At 40.3% G+C, this 16,440-nt stretch overlaps 2 protein-coding genes across 2 annotated transcripts; both read left to right on the forward strand.

The window, feature by feature from the left end:
• Window positions 1–1,982: 1,982 nt before the first annotated feature.
• On the forward strand, window positions 1,983–2,915 carry LOC107275884 (putative ETHYLENE INSENSITIVE 3-like 4 protein). The gene has a single exon (XM_015790419.1). The coding sequence runs from the start codon at window positions 1,983–1,985 to the stop codon at window positions 2,913–2,915; it is 933 nt and encodes a 310-aa protein (XP_015645905.1).
• Window positions 2,916–9,180: 6,265 nt separating this feature from the next.
• Window positions 9,181–13,628, forward strand: LOC4342747 (uncharacterized). The gene is made up of 5 exons (XM_015789454.3): window positions 9,181–9,555; window positions 10,947–11,140; window positions 11,695–12,013; window positions 12,318–12,416; window positions 12,963–13,628. Exons 1-5 carry the CDS (start codon window positions 9,427–9,429, stop codon window positions 12,996–12,998), a joined length of 777 nt encoding a protein of 258 aa, XP_015644940.1. The 5' UTR covers window positions 9,181–9,426; the 3' UTR covers window positions 12,999–13,628.
• Window positions 13,629–16,440: the final 2,812 nt, after the last annotated feature.

A 16,440-nucleotide genomic window follows, 5' to 3' on the forward strand; every position in this document is an offset into this window, starting at 1 on the left:
GATGAAGTTAAGATTTTGGTTACATTTGAAAATGGCTTTTCTCCTAAAATCTGCCGATTTTTTAACTTTGTTTGCTAGTTAATCCTATCATTGGGACCTTATGTACAGTTTCAAGCCTTTTCAGCAAGTACATATTCTTTTACATAGAAACCATGAATGTAGAAAAACACGGAGTGCAAAAACATGATTTAAAACACTAAGAAAATGAACTATATATATGTTGCTTTATATGAGCTTCTCAAATGTTAGATGCTAGAAAAGATATGGTAGACTATGCTGTTGGTCGACTTTACCGAAATAAAAGACCAGATATCTCTAAACTATGCAAAACCATATAAAATAACCCTTTCAAGAGAAGTTTTGAACAAATAATTTTCATGTTCATCAGTCATCGCAAACATGTTTTAGGAGTCAGGTTATGATTACAATATAATTGTGCGTAAAAGTTATCTTGTGATGACAACATGGTGTGTGGCTTGCAATACACACGCTCGGTCTAAAAACACATATCCTTTTGTGGCATCGGACCTGTCCAACCAAACCATTTCACATTGGACGCGCTGGCTCTGGAAATAGAATGTCCCATAGCTGATACTCCCTCCGTTTCACAATGTAAGTCATTCTAGCATTTTTCACGTTTATATTGATGTTAATTAATCTAGATAGATATATGTCTAGATTCATTAACATTAATATGAATATGGGAAATGCTAGAATGACTTACATTGTGAAACGGATGAAGTAATAATTTGTATTTTGGGTAGGAAACTACACATTTTTTTTCTATGACTGCACCAGATGCTTACAGTTGGCGATAAAAGTTGTATACATGATAACTGCGAAAGAATTGTAATTTCCTCGTGGAAAGAATTGTTCTCTTCCTCCCTGTGATCTCTAAATTTGTAATTCGAACTTCTTCCTGTCCCCTTCCAGTTTAATGAAATTCACGTGGGGAATCTCTCCCCCCTGCGAAAATTTCAAAAAAAAAAAACTGTTGGCATCTATCTATATATGTCTTAGGCCCTCAAACGACTTCTTAGAATCGTAAGGCTTTATTCAAAAGTCTCTTATCCCAACCTCTACTTCCTCGTTTTTCATGTGCATACTTTATGAACTACTAAACGGTATGTTTTTTTTTAAAAAAAATCTATACAAAAGTTTCCTTAAAAATCAAATTAATCTATTTTTAAAAAAATTTTAAGTTAATACTTAATTAATCACATGCTAATCTGTTGCTTCATTTTCGGGAAGGGTTCCCAACCCTTGACGAAGAATATAGCCTAATGCCAAAGCTCCCAAATAGACCCTTAGTTAATTAGCCTGTAAAGTTCTCCCTCCTGTTATTTTTGGCAGGAAACCAGCTATTTATTTTCTTTATGAGATTATTGACAAAAATTTCAGTTTCCATGTTGATAAATTGTTTAAACGTTCGAAAAGCATACCCTGACGAAAAATGATAAAAAAGCATACCCTGACGAAAAATGATAAAATTGTTATTACGAGTTGCTGAAAAGAACTCTATGCAGAAGAAAGTACGGATTGTGCCAGATTACATCAAAATATATGATAAGATCAAACATTCTTATCATATCGAGAAACTCTAAGAGGAAGAGAATTGAATTAGTTTTCCAAAATGCTGAACGGATTCTATTAAAAGGAGATCATTTCAGACATCAAAATATACTATGCCTCACCCTTTCTTACATTTTGATCATTTTATTTTGACAGGGCAAGTTTTTTCCATCAATATTGCTTGTTAATTTGCTCTGGTAATAAAGCAAATTATTATTAATAATTGAAACTTAAATCATGTGTCCATTCAGGATTAATCAAGCACTGTACCAATGGCCAGCAGTTCGAGCGGCAAGAGGGTTTCTTCCTCCTCGACCTCGAGCCACCAGCAGCATGCCAAGCGCCGGCGACGCGCTCCCGGCGACGAGCTCTCCCAGACCCACGGCGTGGCGCGCAATGCGGTGGCGGCCATGCCCATGGTTGGCGTCGCGCCGTTGATGCTGTCGCCGGTGACCATGCAAGCGCAGCTTCTCTGCTACGTGGCGATGCCAATGGCGCCGGTGGCCGGCGGCGGCGTCCCGCTCGCCGCCGCGCTCTGCAGGCTCCGCAACGGCACGCTGGAGCGCATGATGAGGGAGATGGCGCAGGAGTGCACGCCGCCGCTGGTGGCGCGGCGGGACAGGAAGAGCGGCGCCACGCCGCCGCCGCCGCCGCCGTGGTGGCCGACGGCGGAGGAGCCGTGGTGGGGCACCGAGGTGGCGGCGCACCTGCGCGGGAGGCGGATGGCGACGCCCGTGCCGTTCGCGAGCCCGCGCCGCCTCGCGAAGGCCGAGAAGGTGGCCGTGCTCGTCGCCGTCGTGAGGCACGTCGCGCCGGACTTCGGCCGCCTCGCCGCCGCGGCCGGCCGCTCCAGGCTGACCGAGCTCGAGTCCTCCATATGGGAGAGCGCGCTCCGCGGCGAGCGCGAGCGCCGCTACGTCGTGATGCCGTCGTTCATCCTGCTGCCGCCGCCGCCGCCGCCGCCGCCACAGCACGCGCACTCCGCCGAGAGCGCGGCGGCGCACGCAGGCCCTGAGCCTGAGAGCGCCGACCAAACCGCCGTCGACTTCTCCGTCTCCGGCGAGGATACCGTCACTACCGGGCCGGAGCTCGAACAGCTGGTGGGCGACGGCAATGGCGCCACTGTCGAGGGAGAAGGGCAGAAGACGGAGGACTCGCCGGTGCCGCCATTGCTCGAGCAACACGGCGGCGAGGATCATGATCACCACCGGCAGCATGGTGGCTTCTCCGGCGAGGTCTCCGGCGCGGCGCCGGAAGATGTTGACTGGTTTGACTACGACGAGGTGCTTCGCGGGCTGGACGAGCTGGAGATTCCCAGCTTTTTTGGCGGCTACTATATTTGAAGAGAAACTGCATGGACGTTTCCTGACCGTCCGATCTGAGACGAATGGCTCGGATCAAAGCTAGAATATATACTCAAGAGATTATCTGAGAAACTGTTCAATTTCCGTATTTGATTTGAAACTTACTCTTACTTCCTACCTTTAGAATGGTTGAAACTTAATTTAACAGCTCTAGTTTTAACTATTAGAGTTTTGTTGCAATTATGTATAATGTTAGATAATGGGAAAATGTTTTTCATCTCTGGTCTGCAATTTGTTATTGGGAGTAATATTTCCTTGGGAGATTGCAAAACCGATCTTGGAAGTACACTCATCCGTATGAAGATACACTCAAACACACATCTTATTCTTGTAAACATCTCTAAAAGACTTTTGCTTGGTATATACTCCCTCCGTTTCAAAATGTTTGACACCGTTGACTTTTTATTACGTGTTTGACTATTCGTCTTATTAAAAAAATTAAGTAATTATTTATTCTTTTCATACAATTTAATTTATTGTTAAATATACTTTCATGTACACATATAATTTTACATATTTCACAAATTTTTTGAATAAGACGAACGGTCAAATATGTACTAAAAAGTTAACGGTGTTAAATATTTTAAAACGGATGGAGTATTAAGAACATAGTCTCTACTAAAAGAATAAATAGGCATAGATATGAGCATCGTGCAGTGTGATAGACTTGAACCTAAGTGAATAGATCCCACGGCAAGAAACCTAACGGGGGATTGGGGGCATATAGAGTGATCCTAATCTAGTGGATGGAAAAGAGTTGTTTTTGGTTTGTGCTTAATAAAATCACCTGTTTTAATTGTCGTGAAGGATTCCTCCTACCCAAATGCATGCATTTTGCACAGAAAAAAAAATATAGGTTTAAGATTTCGGATTCAAACATTTGCCCGGTAACCACTAAGGGCATTTCAAACCCAATGACTAGGATGGTGTCCATAGCATTAAATAAGTTGCTACATAGGATAAAAAATGATGTGGCAAGTGAATAAATGAGGAAAGGGAAGGAAACCATATCTTGCATGAGACATGGGTTCTACACAACATCCAAGACATCATGTGAGATAAGTAGCATTAAATTGAAGTATGTAATAGTGGTGTTTGCATTGGAAGAGTAGCGTCTAGTACTAGTTTCTTGATGATGTGGAGTTTATGAAAACCATGTCTAGTGTTATGGGTTGGGAGTGCCATAATAACTGGCCTGTTAATTACTTTTTTTTTCTAAAACTGGTATCTAACATTATTTTGCAACCACCATTCACGTTTGCAGTTCCACGTCAGAATTTTGGTGAAAAAAACCTGACGACAGTGGATTTTTTTTTATGTTCGACCCTCAGAAAAATACCCATAGAAATTGTTCTTCTAGGGAAACTGACAAGAAAGTGAAAAATTCGTGATGGGTTTACTCCTACAGGTAGGGCCGGTTCAACAATTTCGAGGGCCCTATACGAGGTTGGTAGCATGGGCCCTTGACAAGTTAAGGCTATTTTTTTACTTCTAATATATACTTTATGAAACACATATACTATAACAGAAATAAACATTTCTAATATGATAAATAATAAATCAAGAGCAATTATATAATTCTTGAGGAGGTACCATGAGGTATCAAAAATTTAGTGTAAAGTTTGGTACCTCCTCAAAGACTATAAAATTGCTCATAAATCAATCAGTTTGCAAGTTGCAATATAGTAATTTATTCTCGATAAATAATAACGATAATATAATTGATAATTAAAAAACACCATGGAAACAAAGTACTATAAATACCTTAATAAGAGATCAATTAATTGATCTTCTCACTTTCTTTTGTTTCTTTACTGAGCACCCGACAAATATTTGTTAGGTAACATTGTAACATCTGAAATAGTGAAATTCTAGTAAATTATACAACAATAACCATTAATTGAAATGATGAAAATTGATATATATTGAACTAATTGATTAGCACCACCTTCAGCAGTTCAGTACTTCAGCTTCAGGAATCAGCGGTTCACCCTTCAGGCTTCAGGGTTCAGGCGCTAGGCAGGCAAGGCGAGTGGGCGACTCGACGTGCCGTTGTGATGCTGTCGGCCTATCGCGGTCTCGTGGAGGTGGTTAGGCGAGGTGGAGACGTGGAGTTGGAGTTAGGGCGACTCAGACAGGGCATTCGATCTCGCGGAGACAAAGCAGCGCCTCGCTCTCCCTAGCACGGCCCTGGGGCTAGGCAGTTGCACAACCGGCCTAGGCCCAGGGCTGGCCCTGCCTACAGGGTAGGTCTCATGTCTTTTAGTGGATGATATCATTGGTGCATTTGCTCCTTTGAATGTCTGTTGGGTATTCCAAAAAATTTCACTGTACATTCTTTAAGGTGTTTTTGGTATTAAATAGAGCCATATATGGACTCATCTATGTGTTTCATATGCGTGTATAAATATTAGTGAATCTAAACAAAAGAAAGAAAACTAAAACATATAGGTTGATAAACTAATTTAAGTATGGCTCACTAGACTTGCCATATAGAGAGAGCGAGACTGCCTTGAACTTTTGAGAAAACTTCCCCATGAGATTTGACATAATGTTTCTTCTTTTGGGGTGGGATGGGGTGGGGGCAATGATGTTTTAGTTTCCTCCAATGAACTTTATCCGTAATGAAAATTCAATTTATAATGAGCATTTGTACGATATCCAAAGGCGCTCATAGAGAAAAATAACCTCGTATCTAATATATCTTCTCTTTTACAAAGAAATTATAAGTTTTGATCTCTACACCAACTAAAGATGCACGCAGTGTACAGGGCAGCTTAAGCTTGAGTCCCACATATGACAGAAAATTACAACGAAAAGCCACTAATATTTAGTTAAAAATTCTCTAAAAATTCTCTAAAATTCTCTAGGCTCAATGACCCCTGCCTACAGCCATTTCTCTGTCTAATCCTACTAAATTCCTTTCTAAGATAGTCTATTGTTCTAAACAACTCTTATTATAACCACTATAACTACAAAGTTGCCTAGCTAGTCACTAACCATCCTTAGGCAACTTTTATCGATGATGATGACATGGTCACACAGCTGTGCTGTTCGATTAGATTGAATATTATTGTCGAATCCTGCAAGTGAATTAGTTGAGAAGTTAAGTGTTTTTTTAATCAAGGTTCGAGAAGTTGGACTAGCTAGCGTCAGATTAGTCACGCTGTAATGCGTGTTAAGCTGCCAGCAGGACCATTGGCAATACGGCTTTATTTAGTGCTTACGCGTGTACATACTTCTGTCGCCAATTAGGCCCGTAGATATACAGTATATATAGAAATACTACCATAAATTGTATAATTGAGTTATAATGGGAATTAGACGACAATGACTTTATTGTACACAAAATAAATTATGCACCCTAATTTTAATAAAGAGTTGGCACATTTCTCTGCTGATAAGATTACCACTAGGAAGGTTTTACAACATATTGCCCGTTGCCTTAGTATCGTATATAAATAAAAAAAAAACCTTGATTCCTACTTCTAGTTATTCTGCCTAACTGAGTTACTACTTATTATCAATTGTGCATTGCCCTCTAAGTAAAATCAGTTCTTTGGATGATCATAGAATCTATGATGAAACCATTTTGAGTGGGACAAGAGTAAAAAGAAAAAGAGGTAGGACCAGTGTATTCCTATATAACGGGGGCTACTAGCTGGCGCGCGCGCGCCAGCAGCGAGCACTTCCCTATAACTACTAATACTATAACTACTCTATAGTATTAGTTAACACTTAACACTAATAACTAATTAGGGAAGATTCTCAAGATTTTGTTTCTTTTTTCGGGAGATTTTTTTACTAACAGATTAAAAATTTTTAAGTCAGATTTGAAAAAATTTGATTTAATATTTAAATTTTAAAGTTAAACTTTGAAAACTTTCAACTCAGATTCGAAAACTTTCAACTTAAGATTCGAAAACTTTCAACTCAAGATTCGAAAACTTTAAAATCCAGATTTGAAAAATTTGAAAACTTTCAAGTTCAGATTTAAAAATTTTCAACTCAAAAATTTAAAACTTTCAAACTCAAAGCATGCTAAAGATTAAAAAATAATCATAAAAAAGTGGGAAAAAACAAAAAAAATCGGTAAAGAAAACGAAAAAAAAAGCGTGGAAGGAGGCGCGTGCGTGCCGGCGCTAGGCCTTGTGGGCCTGAAACGCACGCCGCCGGCGAGTGCGCGCGTACTAGCGATCGCGCTATATAACATCATCGCTACCTCCAAGTCGACATTTATCCTGGCTAGTAGTATATGAATGTATTGTAGCCTCGTCTTTTTGTTTGGGCTTATCAGCCAAAATTTGAATTTTCAAACATAAATTTGAAGTTAATTTTAGGATTTTTTTATTGTAGTTTATTTTTCAGCCTTTACTTTTATATCGATATAAGAACACGTATATAAAAATTTTATTCATATTTTTTTTTAATTTGCAAGTATATCGTTTCGCTTTTTCCTCGTGCCAAACGATGGGGCCGCTGGTTTTAGCCCTGGTTCATATGTATTACTCCCTCTATTTATTTAATATATGGTGCCATTGATTTTTAAGACACGTTTGACCATTTTTTTATTCATAAATTATATGTAATTATCATTTATTTTATTATGACTTAATTTATCATCAAATATTGTTTAAGTATAACTTAAATAATATTTTTATATTTGTAAAATATTTTGAATAAAATGAAAACATTTACAAAAATTCAACAACATCATATATTTAAAAAAACGGAGGTAGCACTCGATGAGGTGATGTAGTGATGCATCGGAACCATGGCTTCGCAAACCCTAATTCTATATACTTATATACTTATATATACTTATATAGTTCATCCTCACTAAGTATAGTTAATGTTATTTCTCTCTTCTCTTATTAAGTCACATCAACTCAATTATTTCTAACCTTTAGATGATATATCTATGGTCTAAATTGTCTCTTCTTTCTCTCTCTTAAAAACATGCAATCTCAATTATTTTTAGGCTTAAAATTATATCAAATTGTTTTATTTTTGATAATCAAATTACATATTATTTATATATATTATGTACAGTAACTTAATTTTCTGCAGCAAGGGGGTATTCATCCAGTTTAGTTAGGCCTTGTTTAGTTACCTAAAAACTTTTCGCAAAAATATCACATCGAATATTTGGACACATATATGGAGCATTAAATATAGATAAAAAGAAAAACTAATTGCACAGTTTGCATGTAAATCGTGAGACGAATCTTTTGAGCCTAATTAGTCTATGATGAGCCATAAGTGCTACAGTAACCCACATGTGCTAATGATGGCTTAATTAGGCTCAAAAGATTTGTCTCGCGGTTTCTAGGCGAGTTACGAAATTAGTTTTTTTCATTCGTGTCCAAAAATCCTTTCTAACATCTGGTCAAACGTCTAATGTGACACCCAAAAATTTTCATTTCACCAACAGTCTCTCAGTTGGAAACCACTAATAAAGCGAAGGCAAACCGAATTAGGGCCCGTTTAGTTCCCCAAAACTTTTTTCCAAAAACATCACATCGAATCTTTGGACACATGCATGAAGCATTAAATATAAATAAAAAGAAAAACTAATTACACAGTTATGGGGGAAATCGAGAGATGAATCTTTTAAGCCTAATTAGTCCGTGATTAGCCATAAGTGCTACAGTAACCCACATGTGCTAATGACGGCTTAATTAGTCTCAAAAGATTCGTCTCGCGGTTTACATGTGAGTTCTGAAATTAGTTTTTTCATTTGTGTCCAAAAACCCCTTCCGACATCCGGTCAAACGTTCGATGTGACACCCAAAAATTTCCTTTTCCCCAACTAAGGGCCCGTTTAGTTCCCAAAATTTTTTTCCCAAAAACATCACATCGAATTTTTAGACACATGCATGAATCATTAAATATAGATAAAAAGCAAAACTAATTGCACAGTTATGGAGGAAATCGCGAGACGAATCTTTTAAAACTAATTAGTCCGTGATTAGCCATAAGTGCTACAGTAACCTCCTACATGTGCTAATGACGGCTTAATTAGTCTCAAAAGATTCGTCTCACGGTTTCCAGGCGAGTTCTAAAATTATTTTTTTCATTCGTGTCCGAAAACCCCTTCCGACATCTGGTCAAACTTTCGATGTGACACCCAAAAATTTACTTTTCCCCAACTAAACACCCCCTAAACACACCCTTAGTTCCCAAACAAATCTGGCAACGCAACGCAAACGTCTTCTTGCCCCTCCTTCGCCGTCACCGAATTAATTAATTAAAGCACCCAAAAAATAATAATAAAAAAAACCATCGGCCGCCGGAGGGCAAGCCGAAGCAGGCGAAATCTCCTCGCCTCCCTTCCCCCTCGCCGCGAATCCTCCCCGCCGATCACGCCGCTCGCCGCTCGCCACCGCCGGAGGAGGAGGAGGAGGAGGAGGAGGAAGCAGCCGCGCCACCCCCCAAACGCACCACCGCCCGCGAGGTTTTGCATGTCCGGGCTCGGCGTGGTGCCGGGATGCGCTCCTGCTGCTGCTGCTGCCCCTGCCCGGCGGCGCTCGGGATCGGGATCGGGCCGCGGCTGCGCTCCTTCCTCCGCGACTACGACGCGCTCCAGTCGCTCGCCCTCGCCCTCATCTACCTCCAGGTGCGCGCATTCCCCCCCTCATCTACCGGATCGGCGCCTCCCCCGGGACGAGATCGCTTGTTGTTTTTGCGAACCGAGAGGCGAGAGAGTTTGAGCGCGTGCCCTAGGTTTTGTGGCACCTATCTATTAGAGGCAACTGCCGCGGGCGGCGTTAGGGCGTAATGGCAGCGCCGAATTTGTATTTGTGGTTGGTGCTCGCGGCGTCTGGATTGTGTTGGCGAATTGGGGTGTTTGGTTCAATGAGGTTTAGGCTTTCGTTCTTCTGCGTGAATCAAACGAAGAAAGAGAGGAGAAGTGTGTAGTTTCAGTTCGATCTGATTTTGGGGTGAAGTGTGAAGTTCAATGCCGTCATTTTGCTAGGACTGCGAATTTCCCCAATTCTGGTGAGGTAGCCTGCTTGTCAGATTATGGGCCTTGCCACTCGTTAGATTCAATCCCCAATGTTTCAGGAAAAGCATCACCTACTCACCTGCTTCTCACTCAATATTTTTAGTCCGCGTTTTGGGATTTTTCTTCTCTCAAAATGCTTGTGGAGATTATAGTTGTTATATTTGCACTCTTTACTCTGACCAACTAAGGCCATGTTCGGTTAATCCCCAAGGGAGATATTCGGTTTGTACCACACCTATTATGCCCCCCTCAAACCCCTCCAATCCCTTCCAAACCAAACAAGGCCTAAATGATATCAGAGAGCTTTTGTACTTGACAATAGGGTTTGAAGGGTCCAATATCAATGATTATTTTTCTTAGATTTTGTAGTTTGTTCCATTTTGGTATTGTACATTGTGGGCTTTGGCAAATATGGTGAAAAAGAGGAGATATACCTTATTTTGATGTGAACTAGTGCAATATTTCTATGTTTGAGTAGATTCTGACGACTTCATGGCTGTCTTGCAAAGCAATTAGTTTTGCTCTATTATGAGTTTATGATGTAAAGCGAACTTTAGCATTTGAGTAAATTTTTGGTCTATGTTAGAGGTAGCATTTTAGGAAATAATGAACATATAATTTTCTGCTTCAATCTAGGAGTTATTTAATGTTACTTCCATAATTGTATTATGTCCTTGTTTTGCCTCCTTTTTTTTTAATTGCGGCAGTCATCTTCTTGATGCTTACAGTGTTAGCAGCAAGTTACTTTTGACCGAATACGACTTAATCCTGTAGATGCTGCACTGAATCTCTCATTCCAAGCAAAAACTATCTTCTTTCCAAGGTCATCATGGTTTAACATTCTAAATGCTTATCTTCACTGATTGCTTTTACATTTGGTTCCTTCTACTATCATGCTGCTTTAATGCTTATCATGCTGAAATAGGGGTTTGCACACCAAAACTGAATTACTGAAGACTGAAGTTTTCATCTGCATAATTAATTTCTCAGTATTTTCTCAGATTGGTTGTGCGCTGATTGGGTCACTTGGAGCATTGTTCAATGGCGTTCTTGTGATCAACCTGGTAATTGGGCTCTTTGCTGTTGTTGCAATTGAGAGTAGCAGCCAGACACTTGGTCGGACATATGCAGTCCTTCTGTTCTTCGCTATTGTTCTTGATGTTGCTTGGTTTATTCTCTTCTCACATGCTATATGGTATGTCTTCTGCAATGAATCAACCACTATATTTTATAGTTCATAACCTGTTTTAATTTTTGTGTGATGGGGCAAAAGTAGTAAAATGCAAACCATGCTACACACATCCTAATACCATCCTTTGGAGCTCATTCTAGTTCAAGTTGTGCCAATCTTGATTCCCTTGTTTCTGTCATTTATTTGTGCTGAGAAATAGTTTCAAATTCTTTTGGAAGTTAAGGGAATCCTTCAAATTTTCTTTTTCCCATTTTGTGACAATTGCACTGGTATCAGGCCACTTGCCAGTGTAGATTTTGCATTATTTTGTTATGGAATTAAGTGTGTTATGGAAGTACCTTTGTATGATGAAACCTGTTTGGATTTATGTGTGATGGCGCTTGGTTGCTTCTAGTATTCCATGCCTTGCATCAACTTATAACCTGAAAACATAAGTTTGTTGTTATGCTTGCTATTGGATGGACATGGAAATATTTGCCAATACACTTCTTTTTTAAGATACAGGGAGAATATTTTGATATTGTACAGAGTTTTAATCTAATATTATATTTATACAGGAATATTACTCCTGAAGAGAAGTATGGTCAACTTTTCGTTTTATCACTCAAACTAGCGTTGTGGATGCAAATTATTGGGTTTTCAGTAAGGTTTTTGTCTTCCTTCATATGGATCCAGATGTATAGGCTGGGGGTTTCATCAAGCACCCCAACATATCATGAAGTAAACTATGATGGAAGAAATAGTTTCTTGAGCCCAAGATCAAGTTCAGTTAGACGAAATTCCATGGCTGATGATATATTGGGTGGTTCTATTTATGATCCTGCCTACTATTCTTCTCTTTTCGCGGATGTCCGAAACAACACATGCACTCATCAGGTATTCCCTCCTAATTTTTTCTTAAAATATTTTCCTGTGTGTAGGTGTTTAAATATGCACTACTCTGCTTTTTTACTTGACATATTTTATTTGTCAGTCTTTGATATACAACTTCGAATTATAATATCATGAGAGAATTTCTATCATGTCTAGCGATAAAATTTTCATACCACAAATATATTAGTTTCATACCACAAAATTAAATGTTTTAAAAGTTTCAGTGCTTCAAGTATATGTCTTTGTCTGTGTCATCAATTCTTGAAGTCTACCATATTTAGATTCATGTCGACTTCTCTGTCTGCAGGGTGATAAACAAAGTGGTAGTAATGATAGTGGATCAACATCTGCGGGTCAATCTCCACGACTTAAATCTTTTGCCAGTAGATCTTTTGTGGCCAATGATGTAAGTCTATGTCTGATTTTTAATCATAATGTAATTAACACATTCTTAGACTTCTACAATCCCATCATTTATGTCGAAAACCCTGGCTTTCTAATGTCCTTAGGAAGAACATTTTCTGTCTCATTTAAGTTGGGTTTGATTCTGCAAATTGATGAAGGTTCTACATGTCTTAAATACAATTTATCATGAGCACCCATTATGTTGGTACGAAGCCATAATTATGGCCTATGATGATATGGGTCCCTGATGCCTCTATTGATTTTAGTTGATTTTGGATATCTGGTCATGTGCAGTTGGAGGACCACACTTTCCAGTTCTCGGATTTTAGTTGATAAATCTGTCAGAATGTGGAATGGGTATCATACTTAATTCATGGCTGACACTTCAGTAATCCTTGCTGAATCATGTTGACGGAATAACTTTCTACCAATTGGCATCAGTGTACTTAGTAGTACTTCATGAATGCTATGTTGATGTATTTATGCAAAAGATTATTGCAATCACATTTACTCTTGGGACATTATTTTGACATTTTCCTTTTCACAGGTGGAAGCTGGGCTAAGAAGACCCCTGAACTCTTAATCTGACTCAAGTTATAGACAGAACTTATGTTGCCAGCATAAGAATACCGGGAACCTTCTGCAGGCCATCGTTATAGTTGAATCATAATCATTTGTACAGAACTTATGTCGCAGACTGGAGGGTTTTCTTAGTAGGGGCATTCAGCAAAATACTGTGGTAATGATCGCAGTTGTTGCAGTGCATTCTTGAACTTCTGCGGGATTCTTGGTGCCATTTGAGCATTTTTTTTGGTCAGCCACTTGAGCTGGGTGGTTGAAGAAGCGGTCGAACCTTTCGGTTTCTCAGATTGGTTTACACATTTGAGATGTTCTGACATTTGAGGTGTTCTTCCGCACGGGGCAGTCCAGTTTTCAGTCCTGCGAATTGCTTGTTTCCTCGGCTGCTATGAGGATGCAGCTACTACTCTAGTTCTGTAGTCACTTGGTCTCTTACTACAATCTATCAAGGCAGTTTTAGCACTAGGTTGACATCTTCTTCGCCATGTGGCGTTTTGGTCACTGTTTATAACTTCATATTGTTATTTTTTACAAGTTGCTCATCTCTGAATCGGTAAATGTTTATAACTTCACATTGTTATTTTTGACAAGCTGCTCATCTCTGAATCGGTAAAGGAGAAAAGCGAATTGTAAATTTCGTTTGTTCTTGAGTTTTTTTTTGTCGAAATGTTCATGAGTAAATTTTTAACTGTGGTTGAATTGAACTGAATTTAATCAGTGCTATACATTTGGGTTGAGAGCAATGCATCCTTGTGATCGTCGTTAAGGCCGTTTACTTCTCCCAACCGATCCAATTCAGGCGATGCAATGTTTTGTTCGTCTTCTTATCGACACTAATAAGTAACACCAAAGAGTCGTTTGCTACCTAAGTTGTGAAACTTCTCAAACTTGGTCCAAATTTGTCGGGCGTGAAAACTGTAAACAGATGAATTTAGGTGAATGGAAACGAACAAAAAGGGTTAGGACGAAATGAACCCTATAGGCTGTGTTAGATTAGAAAGGTGAATAGTGATCCGGTTTTGTCAATTGTCAAGTCTGAACCAAACTAGTCAGGATGAGAATGCAAAAGAGGGTACTTATTGCAAAAATCGTTGGCATTGTACCAAACTTTATTGGAATAACTAGTATTTAGCGTAGCATCTGAATTACGAGAAGGCTGGACCCGTGTTAGATGTGTTTAGTTCCCTTCAAACTTCTAAAAATTCCGTCATATCAAATATTTGGACACATGCATGGAGCATTAAACGTGGACGAAAAAAACAATTGCACAGTTTGCATGTAAATTGCGAGACGAATCTTTTAAGCCTAATTACGTCATGATTTGACAATGTGGTGCTACAGTAACATTTGCTAATGACGGATTAATTAGACTTAATAAATTCGTCTCGCAGTTTACAGGCGGATTATGTAAATTGTTTTGTTATTAGACTGCGTTTAATACTTCAAATGTGTGTCCGTATACGTAAAAAAAATTTTGGGAATGGAACTAAACACGGCCTTAGTATGTTCTTGTAGTGTAGTTGTTTCTCCTGTTTAAGAAAAGAATAAATTGCACCCACGGTACAACAACTTGGCAGATGGGTGAGATATAGTGCAAGAACATGAGAATTGAACGTCCGAGTGCAACAACTTGACAAGTGGGTGCGTTTTAGTACAAGAACTTGACAATTTAGTATTTCGGTGAATCAATTTGGCTAAGCATATGCTAAGTGAGGTTTTTCACGATATCAATATGCCAATACACAGTAATCCTATGGATATTACCTTATAATACTGAATTTAATCTTTAAGAATTATATTGCACTTACAATTTACATTCAGTTACCTTTAAGAATTTTTTGTTTTCTTCATCTTCTCAAATATCAACCGAAATATAATAATTTCTACATCTAGTTTAATTGACTTTCAGTTATTAGTTATTAGAGTTATTAGTTATTAGGATAAAAATATAAATATGTTTATACAAATCCACGCTAGTATATTGTCAAGTACTTAAAAATTTGAATTTATATAAAAATGCTCCAAATAATTAAGTTGTCACAACTTCTTAATTTATTGTATCAAAATCGTACCTACCTTGCAAGTTGTTGCATTTATATGATCACTTATAAAGTTCTGATACTAAATTGCACCTTCTTGCCAAGTTGTTGCGCTAGAACGCTTATTTTTCAAGTTATTACATTAAATTACACCCACCTGCCAAGTTGTTACACCGTGGGTGCAATTTACTCTTAAGAGAACTTTACCAAATGTAGAATGCCGTGCATATGGTTGCATTGCATGATCTTCCTGGGCTTCGCATACCAGTCCTGCACTCTGCCGTTTGCTTTTCCGTAATATTAATGGCTACATAATGCATCCTGTAATCATCATGGCAGTAGCTCCAGTCATCTGCTGAGGTTGAAATGATAGAGACCTGTTGCATATGGTGGTTAAGGCCTCTCACAGTGCACCTACGTGGACCGGTGCTCCACCTCGCCAGCTCGGATGTGCACTTGCGTGGAGCGAGGAAGCGCGCCCCAACTGAGCTCCTCGCCCCCAAGCAGAGACGCGTGAAACCTCGCTCTCGCGAGTCCACGGGCGGAGGAGAAAACGGAAGGAACGCGCGCTGTGGGTAGCGTTGCTTCGCCGACCCGTGACCTCGCACTCAATCCTCCTAGCGAAATACCCGATTCACCCTCCTAAATCCTCTCCCGCCCAAGCATAATCCTCAAATTCAGCAAGCAAAAATGTGGCAGAGGATCTTGGGGATTGGAAGAACTCAAGAATATGGATTCAAGAAACACTATTGTTGCCACCACAAGATGAAAAAGAAAAAAGAAGCAAAATAACAGATCGTGGCGGCGACCACCACCACCACGCTCCGTCTCCTCGTCGTCGGCAGAGAGAGGAGGTGGCTGCGTCCTCGGGGCTCCAGATTCGCGCCGCCGGTTCTTCTAGAAGGTGGAGATGAGCGCCATCACCACGGAGCTCCTAGTCCTCGACGACGCGGCAGCCGGGGCGAGCAAGGCGGCGCCCGGGACGGGCGAAGCTCGGGCCGCTCCAGATCCGCGCCACCACCGCCGTCCTCCTCGCTCCACCTCCTCGTCGCCGCCGAGAGAGGAGGGGCCCGACGCCAGCGCCGGTGGAACAGGTGAGAGAGAGAGAGAGAGAGAGAGAGAGAGAGAGAGAGAGAGAGAGAGCAGAGCGCCGCGGCTGACGGGGAGTACGAGCGGCTGGAGCGGAGCCTGGTGGTGGAAGGGAAGGAGGAGCGGCGGGTGCGGCGGACTACAAGGCGGCGAAGGGCGATGGAGGGGAGCGCGAGGAGAAGTCGCTGGAAGGGTAGGTGAGTAAATTAATTTCGTTCCTCTCCCGTGACCACGCGGCAGGGTAACGCCCCACTGTGGGCTCGGTTTATTTACACAGTACCTTCATCCAATTAAACAACACAACTAAGGGTGCTTACA

The sequence above is a fragment of the Oryza sativa genome, chromosome 7 (assembly GCF_034140825.1).
Source record: "Oryza sativa Japonica Group chromosome 7, ASM3414082v1".
NCBI classification, from domain to species: domain Eukaryota; kingdom Viridiplantae; phylum Streptophyta; class Magnoliopsida; order Poales; family Poaceae; genus Oryza; species Oryza sativa.

Excerpts from the sequence above, each read along its gene's own strand:
- LOC107275884 (XM_015790419.1), top strand. The coding sequence starts at position 1,983 with ATGCCCATGGTTGGCGTCGCGCCGTTGATGCTGTCGCCGGTGACCATG.
- LOC4342747 (XM_015789454.3), top strand. The coding sequence starts at position 9,427 with ATGCGCTCCTGCTGCTGCTGCTGCCCCTGCCCGGCGGCGCTCGGGATC. Across the intron at positions 12,014-12,317 it reads ACAACACATGCACTCATCAG|GGTGATAAACAAAGTGGTAG; the intron begins GTATTCCCTCCT and ends CTCTGTCTGCAG. Across the intron at positions 12,417-12,962 it reads GATCTTTTGTGGCCAATGAT|GTGGAAGCTGGGCTAAGAAG; the intron begins GTAAGTCTATGT and ends TCCTTTTCACAG.